The 11,490-nt window shown below is 51.1% G+C and overlaps 1 protein-coding gene across 2 annotated transcripts; it reads left to right on the top strand.

Annotated features, from left to right (window-relative positions):
• Positions 1–6,031: 6,031 nt before the first annotated feature.
• On the top strand, positions 6,032–10,076 carry PRADC1 (protease associated domain containing 1). 2 transcript variants are annotated; one of them, XM_079720505.1, is made up of 5 exons: positions 6,032–6,177; positions 8,121–8,221; positions 8,749–8,858; positions 9,140–9,307; positions 9,529–10,076. In XM_079720505.1, exons 1-5 carry the CDS (start codon positions 6,111–6,113, stop codon positions 9,647–9,649), a joined length of 567 nt encoding a protein of 188 aa, XP_079576631.1. In that variant the 5' UTR covers positions 6,032–6,110; the 3' UTR covers positions 9,650–10,076. The 2 variants fall into 2 exon arrangements, with proteins under 2 accessions (XP_079576631.1, XP_079576632.1); XM_079720506.1 differs by having other exon boundaries at positions 8,154–8,221.
• The last annotated feature ends 1,414 nt before the right edge of the window (positions 10,077–11,490 follow it).

Consider the following 11,490-nt stretch of genomic DNA (forward strand, 5'->3'; position numbering starts at 1 on the left):
CAAACATCCATTTATCTGCATTACAGCTTAATCGTAAAGAAGTAGATGGGGCACTGATGCAAAACATGAGGTGCTAACAGCTTCAGATGTTGTCCTGGAGATGCCCAGGCAGACAGCTTTACCAATGATGTTTAGCTGTAGTGTAGGGAAATGGCTAGACAGAGAAACAAATGGCACCTTTGTCCGCCTCACAAAATGACAACAAATCTAATTTGTACAGCAATGTTTCCTTCTATCATGCTGCTTCCATAAAGCCTTCTTGTGACTAAGCTCCAACCAGATACCCTAAACAAGTTTTTCTCTATTTTGCATTGGTCTCCAGAACAGTCACTGTTCTCGTAGAGGCTTAATCTGTGGAACTGCTTTAGAAACTCTGGGAAGACAGGGATATCTGCTTATTTTAAAGTGCCTGCTTAGGTACCTTTGCTCCAGTGACCATTAGCAGACAGTAATTCCCTAGCTTAGCACACAAGACTGCTTTCTCTCTGCATCCAAGCCTGTGCCTTCAGAGATGAGCTCATGAAGCAGGCCCAGTCTTCCCTGCATTTGTGACTGATTTTATGTGTGTAAAACAAATTAAGGATAACTACTGTTGCAACATTTTTGTTATGTTAGTTATGCGTGTGCTATTACGCTATGCTTTGAAATTTATTTTTTCCTGTGGATTACAATATAAAGTTTGAAAATCACTGCCCATGTCCACCCCAGGGGGTACTTCAGGTGTCCGAGCAGGGAAGGCATAGGAAAGCACAGGGCTGTTTCAGCCCAACAAAAAGGAGCCAGGAATTCACACACTACAAAGTCGAGCAACCCATGAGGCTGACTCCACATTAACAGAGCAGGTTCTTTAAAAATTCAACTCCTTTGGCCAGTGTAGCTGGAGGGTAGTGAGTAAGTGGAAGGCTGGAATGAGGCTGAAGAAGCAGGCAGGAACCAGGTCACTACTCACTTATAGACTATCATAAGGAGTTTAGATTTTAGTCCTACAAAGAAGGGAAGCCGTGGAAAGGCTTTTAGCAGAGGAATGGCATAGTCTAATTTACATTGGGAAAAAACCAAAACACAACTATAGAAAATGGGTATGAAGAGGCAAGATATAATGTGCAAACGCATAAAAACAGGCTGGAAAAATACACAACAAACTCTAATGAGTAAGAGTGGTAAGTAAAGAAAGTTTTTATTTATTTTTTTTTTGCGGTACGGTGGCCTCTCACTGTTGTGGCCTCTCCCATTGCGGAGCACAGGCTCCGGACGCGCAGGCTCAGCGGCCATGGCTCACGGGCCCAGCCGCTCCGCGGCATGTGGGATCTTCCCGGACCGGGGCACGAACCCGTGTCCCCTGCATCGGCAGGCAGACTCTCAACCACTGCGCCACCAGGGAAGCCCATAAAGAAAGTTTTGACACTTGGATATTTTGTATTGTTTCAACTTTTTCTAACAAACATATCACACATGACTTTTTTTTTTTTTTTAAAGAATACTGAAAGCGGGCTTCCCTGGTGGCGCAGTGGTTGGGAGTCCGCTTGCCGATGCAGGGGACACGGGTTCGTGCCCCGGTCCGGGAAGATCCCACATGCCGCGGAGCGGCTGGGCCCGTGAGCCATGGCCGCTGAGCCTGCACGTCCGGAGCCTGTGCTCCGCAACGGGAGAGGCCACAACAATGAGAGGCCACCGTACCGCAAAAAAAAAAAAAAAAAAAAAAAAAACCAAAAAAGAATACTGAAAGGAAAATTCCTTCCTTTTCATGGTAGAATCCCAGGTTTGGTGGCAAGAAATGGCTTCTCTATACTCTCAGCCTTCCTTCGGGTTCCTCGCAAGGAAAGCTGTGTCCCCCAAAAGGCCCCACCTACTCCCAGTCCTGCTAAATCATTCCTCAGGGCAACCTCAAGTCACCTCTGGTCCAACCCTGCCCCGGATGAAGCCTTACGTTTTAAATCAAAAACCAACTTGAGTCTTAATCCCTTCCTATTTCCTTTGACAGATTCTTTCACCTCTCCAAGGCTAACTTATCCAATGTTTTTATAAACTTTTTCTCCCTCTATCTCCAAATTGTACCCCCCACCAACAAGAGCCACACTGCCCCGTTCTACCAAAACCACTTTCTTACCACTAGGCCAGCAATTCCTCAGAGTCTCCATTCTTCCAAGTTTTCTCAACAGCCGTTAACATGTGAGCATTGGGAACAGGGGATCCCAACAGTCTCTCTGCTCCTTCTTGAGCATAATGTTTATATTGCCATCCATCTTAAAGTACAAGCTTCCCAAAGGTAAGGAGTACACTAATCTCAATGTGTAGAATGCCTAGATTTGGTCACATACAAAGCAATATACAGAAGCTTTTGGTGCTGAAAATTCAACTGTTACATATCAACTGACCCTTGAAGAGCATGGGTTTGAACTGTGTGGCTCCATACCTGGATGTTTTTTCAACAGTAAATACTACAGTGTTACACTATCTGAGGTTGGTTGAATCCTCGGATACAGAGGAACCCCGGATATCGAGGGCTGACTAAATCATACGCAAATTTTCAACTGAGTGGAGTCAGCTCCCCTAACTCCCGAGTTCTTCAAGGGTCAACTACACTTGAAAATGCTTTATACAAGCCGTGAAATAAGGTGGCAGTCAGTTATTTCTGGAAAAGCATCGGCAGCATGGTGATACTAAATTCACTGAAAATTCTTAAGTACAAAGCAAGGAGGGCTTGGAAGCAGCTCACCACGTTGTCCCCAAGTTCCCTACGCTTTAAAGGCCCTACAGAAATGGCAGGCTGGGTACAGAGATCATTTAAGGAGGGAAAGGTGGCAGGGCTGGATTGAGCCAAGCCAGGTCAATCAGGATGGGTCCTCTTCTATCAGTTTCCCGGGGGCAAGCACTGCTATGGAAAGCCCAGCTTCTGTCCCTAAGTTACTTTCCAACCGCATTTTTACTCAAGTAAAGAAACAGCAGCAGAATCCAGTAATCTGCCAAGGGTATCATGGAAGGCTTGGTAATTTCAGCTTAATGGTCTTCTTCTTCATCCTCCTTAAAAACTTTTATTAAGCATTATTAAGCTTGACGCTCTATAAAACAACAGGTGTTCATATGCTAAGTCATGTAGTGCTCAATACCACAAGGGCAAGCATACATTCTGTACGGCTGTACCAAAGGCTGAGCTTTCTGGGGAACCCTTTTACCTCTCTTTCAATCACAGAAGGCTTCCAGAATATCAGGTACCAATTCAATAACAGCAAGGAGAATTCTTGGTGACTCAAGTTTCACTCACCAAAAGGATAGCTATAAATGGTCGATACAGCAAAGAAACAGAACAGACGTCAGTTCAGGAAAAACCCAAGGTGGTGGTCTGGAGCCTCTTGGTGAAGGGTTTTATCACCAGTCAGAAGAATCTTGGTTCTGATCCCCAGTTCTTTAAAGGCCAACCAAAACTCTTATGGTAGCCTTGGCAGGAAGGTGGATTACAGGGACAAAAGGGCAAGCAACCACCTAGCAGACTAGCTAACATGCTGAGTGTTACTACCTGATGGGCACTTCATATGTATTCATTCATTTAATCCCCTTTAACAGACTGAGGGCCAGAAATGTAATACCATGCTCAAAGTCACACACCTAGTAAGTGGCAGAGCTAGTTACGAACCTAGGCATTCAGTGTAGCTCCAGAGCCCTTACTCTCCACTGCTCTACTATGCTGCCTCTGCACACAAGATGAAGATGACTTCAGGAATAGTAACGTTGAAGATGGACTGAAAAAGGCAGTACTGGAGGTATGAAAGGGAGAGGGAATACAGATTAATACCAGGTTCCTTCTATCTTGGGTACAGGCAGGATTCACAGGGCATTTGGCCATAATGAACACCTCATAAGGGTCAGCTTGACACCTACTAGGTCAGGGATAAGCTGAGGAAGCAGCAAAAGAACAGAGAACTGAGTTGGATTGATAGGCTAAAATGAACGAGTGAACTGCCAAGTGCACAGGGAGCAGTATCTTAGGGTTTTGCTTCCAACACTTAAAACCTGCCCCTGTTCAACAGCAACTCAGGAGACACCACCGAGGTGCTTTGGGACCCACGTAAGGTATAGGCAGCTCTGAGATGGAAAAAGGGACGCCGTGGAAGCGGGGAGGGGAGGAGGGCTAGAGAGACACTCGAGGATTCACCAACCTCCCTAACTTAAGAGGCGCAGACAGGGTCGGAGTCAGAGGCCGGGTCTTCCCACCTCTGATGCAGTGTCCCCATCTGCCCTACCTATTCTCCTGGCTGAGGAGTTGGACCTCCGACAACCAGCGGAGCCTGGTACATTCAGTAGGTAATAAATATGCGTTTACTTAATGAACGAGTGAGTTAATTAAAGTACGAGAGGAGAGGTCTGTTTCCATTTACGCAGCAGCAGGCGGGGGGCAGTGAGCGACCATAGTTGAGACCTTGGGCTCGGCCCAAAAGGTCCCCACGCTGCCTCTGCAGGTTCTAGGAAGCACCCGCTTCACATCCGCATTTTCCAGGGCAGCCAGAGCTTCCAAGTCTGGCCCTCGACCGCGTATGCACGCTCAACCCGCAGTCATTTAACCCAGGTCATGATTATGGGGGCTCAGAAAACCGGGTGGCCGACGCGGGTTCGCGGCCCCGAAGCACCCTGGGATTTGTAGTCCCCAGTCGGCCAGACCAGACCCTCCTCTTGAGCCCCACACAACCCTCACCGAGGGCCCCTGCTCCGTGCCCAGGCCCACCAGGCGGTGGCGGGCCGGGATCACCCAAAGACAGGGCTCGGGGGGAAGGACCGAGGCAGTAGGCTGGCGGGGGGGCTCCTATTGGACCGGCCCCGGCCAGGCGGCGCCAACTACTGACCAGATGGCAGCGGATGGAGCCAGATGCGCAAGACACCACTCACCATCATCTTGGAAGCTTATTCAGCGGCCCGCTACTCCTCTTCTGTGCGCCCGGGCCGCCCAGCAACCCCACAATCCTCCGCGCCAGACAAACCCCCAGAAGCTTCGCCACGCCGTTGGACCGGGAGAGGAAGGGGATGGGCCGCTTCCGCCACTCTATGGTTCGCTACCACAGAGTCGGCGTGGCTAGAAGGGCCAGAGGCTGGGCCTCCGCCAGCCGTCTTACGAGAAGCGGTGGTAAAGGAAGTCAGTCGCTGGTTTTCGATGGTGCCATTCTTTTGGAGCATGTAGGATCCTTGCTCGGCCCGCGTCACCCACTAACTCTAATTCCATTTCCCTTCTCCCCTCAAACGCCAGCCCAAGGAATGCAATAAACGCCAATATTTATTGAGCGCTGACTGCGGAACAGGCTTTTGCTAAGTAAGCATTTGACGTGAGTGAGCTCATTTAACCCTCACAACGCTATCGCGATGGTACTGAAATCACGCCCAATTTACAGATGAGAGAATTGAGGCTGAGAGGTTAGGTGTCCAAAATCACAGTTGTACAGTAAATGGTAGATAAACAGGCGCGGGCACCTGGCCCCAATGCTCGTTTTCTGGCTCGGCACTGGCCAGAGCTTCCTCGAGGGTCGTGTACATCAGTCTATGTACCCAGAGCCTACTGACTATGAGAGCGCAAGCGCCGGTGGAACTAGGCAGGGGGTCGCCGGAGACCACCTGGGCGCTAGACGAATGCCTTCCCAAAGCGGGGATGGGAAGGAGGAAAGCACAACTAGGGGAAGGTAAATCGTCGTCTTGCGAAGCGGCCACAGGGAGGATCCGGCCGAGACCGCACGAGCTGATTGGCCAAGACTTTCGGCGGCTGAGGCGAGTCCTGCGGGTCTCCCACCTGCAGTTCTCCCGCCCCCACAGCCAGAGAGGTCCTGCGGAGTCGAATCCAATCTGAGAAATGCTGGGGCGGGGACTGCAGTTGCAGTTAAGTGTTTAAACAAATCAGCCCTCGGCCCCACTTCTCTCCACCAATAGGAAGTGGGCTAGGGCACAGGGGCGACAAATGTGGCTACACGAGCAGGCGTCAGAACCAATCAGCCCTGGGCCTCGTTCCGGTGCGCCAACCGGCGGCGTGAGCGGGTCTGGGGGCGGGAGTCCAGAGCAGCTGTCAGGCCGAAGTCCGGCGAGCTACGCGCAGCAGGGCGGCTGGAGGAAGCGCGGCGCCGGGCCGGGCCCTGGAGATGGTCCCCGGCGCCGCGGGCTGGTGTTGTCTCGTGCTCTGGCTCCCCGCGTGCGTCGCGGCCCACGGTGAGCGGCAAAGGGCGGGGCTGCGCTTCAGGGCGGGGCTGGCGGTCCAGCTTAAGCCCGTCTCGGGCCGGGGGCCACGGGTCACCTTGGGGACCCCGCGAATTCGGAGCAGGGCAGGTTCAGAGAGGGGCGCCTGGAGTGGGTGGGTAGTGGTTCCCGAGGGACATGAGCTGGGTGCGGCCTGAGGCTGGGCTGTGAGTCCTCAGTCCCCCACGTCGAAGTAAGACTCCCCCTACCCCCACTAGCGCTGACTTAGGTGGCGAAGGGGGTGAGGAACAGGGAGCAACTAGCGATACTACAAGCTGGAGATACGTGAGCATTCACATACATAAACGGGGCCACACATTGCTACACGTGGGTTCACAGGCACTAGCACATACGTACACACCCAACTTGTTTGCACCTACACGAGAACATAAACATACACCCATATGCGTACGTGAGCACATGTGTATACCTACACTTGACTTACACAGATCAGCAGATGCAAAGGCCAGGCAAAGATGTGTGTGGGGAGGAGGGGAAGCTTAGTGCTAATCCAGGAAAGCTTCCTTGGGAGTGTATCTGTACCCGATGGAAAGTCTCCACTCCCAGGATAAAAGGCCATATATGTAGCCCAGTGCCAAGCCAGTGGAGCTCTACCTGGTGGCTGATTTTGGACAGTAGAAAAGGACAGCTAAAGCCACAATCCATCCCAACGCTGGCACACAGTAGCGACTTGATAGTTTGTTGATTGACTAACAGACCTGTGGCAGCAGCTTCCACCTTTTCACATTCCTCAGTCTCTCTGGGCGAAGGAAACCAGGGACTCAAGTTCAGGTAAAACATTACACTTTGGTGCTAAAGAGATCCACACCCCAGAAATATCTGGTTATTCTGGCAATTCCCTTCCTCAACACAGTAGAGCTGGAAATAGTCGTTCATTCACTCAGCAACCTTTTTGAGCACCAACTGTATCCTAGCCACTATATAGATAATGTGGATACAGTATTGAATGAAGTTACAAACTTAGGTCCTTGTCCTAGTGCAGTAGACAATAAACAAAAAATTACAAATACTGTATAACTACAAATGATGTTAGAAGTGTCACTGGAGGAAAAGTACATTTTGAATGGGCATAAGGGGAGGGCAGTCACAGGGCAGGTTTCTCTGAGAAAGTGACATTTAAGTTATGACCTGGTGGATGAATAGAAGTGAGTAGAGGGGTAGAGGTGGGGGTAGGGTGAGGGAACTTGCAAGAAACCTTGGAGATGTGAAGAAACTGAAAGGAGGGCAGTGTAGCTTGAACATAGGAAGAGATGAGGTTGGAGGGCCAGATCAAGCAGCGCCTTGCAGACCAGAGTTAAGTTTAGATTTTAAGTGCAAAGGGAAGTTGTTGAAGGGTATTGAAGTGGTGACATGATCATATTTGCTTTAAGATGTTTTAAGAAAATCCCTGGCAGTTATTGGGGGAATGGACCGTAGGGAGCAAAAATGGAGGCTAAGATAGACCAGTTAAAAAGCTGCAACAGCCAGGACAAGAAATGATAGTGGCTGGACTAGGAGGATGGCAGTGGAACCAGAGTCAACTTTTAAGTTTTGGTGAGAGTTGCTTTGTATGCAGGCTGCCACATCTCCATCTTGAAATTCCCAAGTCAGCTTCAGAGCAAAGATGAATGAATTAACCCTCAGAGAGGTTAACACTGGAGCTCTCAGTCTTCCTGGCTCACCTGTGTAAGCAGCAGCAGCTGTAAATCTCTGGGGTTACTAACTCTGTCTGCATCAACTCTATCCTCTCCAGGGCAGAGGCCATCTATCCTACCCACCTGGAGCACCCAACTGGCTGAAGCTGGGTCTCTGGGCCCAGACCTTAACCAGCCCCGTTGAAGGCATGGGGTCCATGATCTGAACCTGAACCAGCTTTTTTCCCTGGAGCCTTCTCACCTGTACATTTTACCTTTCAGGCTTACGCATCCATGATTATTTGTACTTTCAAGTGCTGAGTCCTGGGGACATTCGATACATCTTCACAGCCACGCCTGCCAAGGACTTTGGTGGTATCTTTGTAAGTTCAGGGAGGCCCCCTCATCTCTGATCCTGTCTCCACATTCCCCGCACTAAGTTGAGGTGACCCTCATCGCTTCAACCCGTACCTGAGTGCTGGGACGGAGAAGGGGGCAGAATCTAGCTCTGTCTTCCAGGGGCTACAGAGCCAGGAAGGGCTTCCAGCTATTCCTCTGGGTATAATACAGACCTGGGCACCACAGAGGGAAAAGCTATCTTCTTAGGGACACGAAGTAGTGAAAAACCAAGGGCTCTGCTAGCTCCACCTCTGAACTACATGATTCAAGGCAAGTTACTTCCCCTCTCTGGGTCCATACCAACTTCCCTACCTATGTCTGGGAAAGGCAGGGTGGGATAGGACTAGACAGACCTTTGTGAGAATTAAGTAAAAATGCTCAAGTGTCCAGTACACAGAAATCGTTCCTCATTTCCCTCACACTTTGTGAGAAGCTGATAAGGTGGGATGGTCAGCCCAGTCCTTAAGCAGGTGTGTCTCCCCACACTCTCACCTGTCTAAATGTCTTTCAGCACACAAGGTATGAGCAGATTCACCTTGTCCCTGCTGAACCTTCAGAGGCCTGCGGGGAACTCAGCAACGGTTTCTTCATCCAGGACCAGATCGCTCTGGTGGAGAGGGGGTAAGGAGCGGACAGGCATGGGCACAAGGGGAAGGCAGGCATAGGGTAGATTCTGAGATCAATGTTGGTGGTGATGCTTTGAAATAGCTGCTTTTAAATAATTCATCTTTTTAAGGGTCTTTAAGAAACAACTTAAGATTATCCAAGCCTTTGGCCATTTACTTGTGAGCCTTTATAAAAAAAGCCTCCAGGGCCCTCCTTTCATCTTCCCAGGGTGGTGGTCTGGGGAACGGATAGCTAGGACCCCGCCTTTCCTTTGGTCTCATCACCACCTCTTCCAGGGGCTGCTCCTTCCTCTCCAAGACCCGGGTGGTGCAGGAGCACGGTGGGCGGGCAGTGATCATCTCTGACAACGCAGTTGACAATGACAGCTTCTACGTGGAGATGATCCAAGACAGTACCCAGCGCACAGCTGACATCCCTGCCCTCTTCCTGCTTGGCCGAGATGGGTGAGGGCTCTTTGTCTCTGGCTGTATCAGCACCAAGCTGGGTGCCAGGACTCGGGGAGGTCAAGGGCAATTACCAGTCCCTACCCACAAGCCTTATCTTGGGATGCCCTGGAGGGCCAAAGAAGTCCTCAGGCTCTGGAACTCCCAGAGTGATGGGGACAGTGGGGCAGGATGGGGTGCCAGGAAAGTGACCATCACCACCTCTCTTCATGCTCTCCCAGCTACATGATCCGCCGCTCCCTGGAACAGCATGGGCTGCCATGGGCCATCATTTCCATCCCAGTCAATGTCACCAGCATCCCCACCTTTGAGCTGCTGCAACCGCCCTGGACCTTCTGGTAGAAGAGTTGGTCCCACATTCCAGCCATAAGCAACTCCGGGCTGGGAAGGGGAAAATCCAGGAATTCTGCTGTTTGGGACTTGGGGATAGCATTTGGGGACTGGGGGAGCCAGGTAGAGGAAAAGGGCGTGGGCCTTGGCTAAGTTAAAGGAAGACACACCACTGGCCTTCCCTCCCCTGGGCTCCTAAGGTGTTTCATGCTATGGGAAGAGGCAAGAGCCAGGCCCCGGGTCTTATGGGCTAGGGTCTGGAACTAAAGGGGCCAACAGCAGGTGGTCTGAGAGCCATCTGAGACCTGTCACATCCCACCTGGCTTCAGCCTCCCCACCCAGGGTCTTTCACAGCAGTTGCTGGAATGGTATAAGGAGCTGGTGTTTGAGGACTATATACTAAACCCTCACTGACTTTTTAGTAATAAAGCCTCTCATCAGGGTTGTAACTGTGTCCTAGAGTAAAAGTACACAGGGGTGGGAGGGGCCTTCAAACACTTATCTGGTCCCATGCTCTTGTTTTGAAGGGAGGAACTTGAGGCCCAGAGAGGATACATGACTTGCCCAAGGTCCTTTAGGACCAGTGTTCAGATTGCTAATCTTGGATCACAACAGCCTCCGGCTCAAAAACTTGGGAAGCTGTAGTTCAGTCCCTGAGCAAAAGCCTCATCTTGTAGCCTGGTACTGAGGATCCACATTGGACCTCAGAGGAGCCCTGCTCTTGGACTTTAGAAACATTTGCACAGCAGAGTATAGGCAAGACCAGGGATGAACCCAAACTGGGGAGTTGCAGCTCCCATCTCCTGCCATCACCTGCTCTATCCTATGCACTTTTGCACCACCCATGTGACTGCTGCCTTCCTGGAGCAGCTTGTCAAGCCATTCTCCACAAAGCATTCCTGCAAAGGCCTGTCACCACTCATATTTTATTGAGAACAGTGGGCAGGTGGGGAGGAGGGGGTGCAGGCTGCTGTGAAGGATTAAGAACCCAATAGGCCAGACAGGCAGATTCCACCTGGCTCATGATGCAGGAAAGGGCCTGTGGGGCGGCACCTGCCCTCCCTGGGATCCCTCAGCAGGGGCATGTGGCAGGCCCCTCAGGAAAGGTAGGCAGAAAGGAATTGCGGGTGATGGGTTATAATTTCCACAGCTTCCAACCCAAGAGTAAGGGGTAGTGCTAATCTGGGGAGGAGAGGGAGACAGTCAGGGCTAATCTGAGTATCTAGCCTAGCTCTCCTAGGTTTCTGGAAGACTTCAGTGTTCCTAAATGATCCTGAAGACAGAGATTGAGACTAGGAGAGCCCCTCACTGACCCATGCTCTAGAAGATTCTAGGACATCCTAAATTAAGGAGCATAGGCCTTTCATCCCCCAGAGCTCAGCCATGCTGCTAGAGTCCTCAGTGGGAGGAGGGTGGGAGGAAGGGGACATGATGTCCCTCCCAAGGGAGGCAGAGACCTCTTCCATACCCTGTGAGGCCAGCCACTGTGCCAGGGCCTGAGAGGCAAGGCATAAGGACAGATTCTGGGGTCTGGGGAGATTCTCTACTCCCCCGTATGTCTAAATGGTGGGTGTGGGGAGGTGAGCAGAGGGAGGTAATGCCCCCGGTTCGGTGTTCCCCCGCAGAAAGCCTTAGGGAAGGTGCTCTGGAGGCCCAGTTCCTCCCTCTTGCCTCTCCCAGCTGTGCTAGTGGGGAAGAGGGTAAGGGTGTCTAACCCCCTCTTCTTCAATGGAGTCAGGCTGTTCGCAGGTTGCCACTTTGTGACCCCTCCCCACCACCAACAGTGAGTTGAGAAGAGTGAAGCCTCAGGTGGATGAGTAAGTGGGGCCATGGGGCCAAGGGGAAGAAACACT

Source organism: Hyperoodon ampullatus (assembly GCF_949752795.1).
Source record: "Hyperoodon ampullatus genome assembly, chromosome: 15".
Classification (NCBI taxonomy): Eukaryota; Metazoa; Chordata; class Mammalia; order Artiodactyla; family Ziphiidae; genus Hyperoodon; species Hyperoodon ampullatus.

Bases quoted from the DNA above. Each gene is read 5' to 3' on its own strand.
- PRADC1 (XM_079720505.1), top strand. From the start codon at position 6,111: ATGGTCCCCGGCGCCGCGGGCTGGTGTTGTCTCGTGCTCTGGCTCCCC. The intron at 6,178-8,120 runs GTGAGCGGCAAA...TTTACCTTTCAG, and splicing joins CGCGTGCGTCGCGGCCCACG to GCTTACGCATCCATGATTAT. The intron at 8,222-8,748 runs GTAAGTTCAGGG...AATGTCTTTCAG, and splicing joins AGGACTTTGGTGGTATCTTT to CACACAAGGTATGAGCAGAT.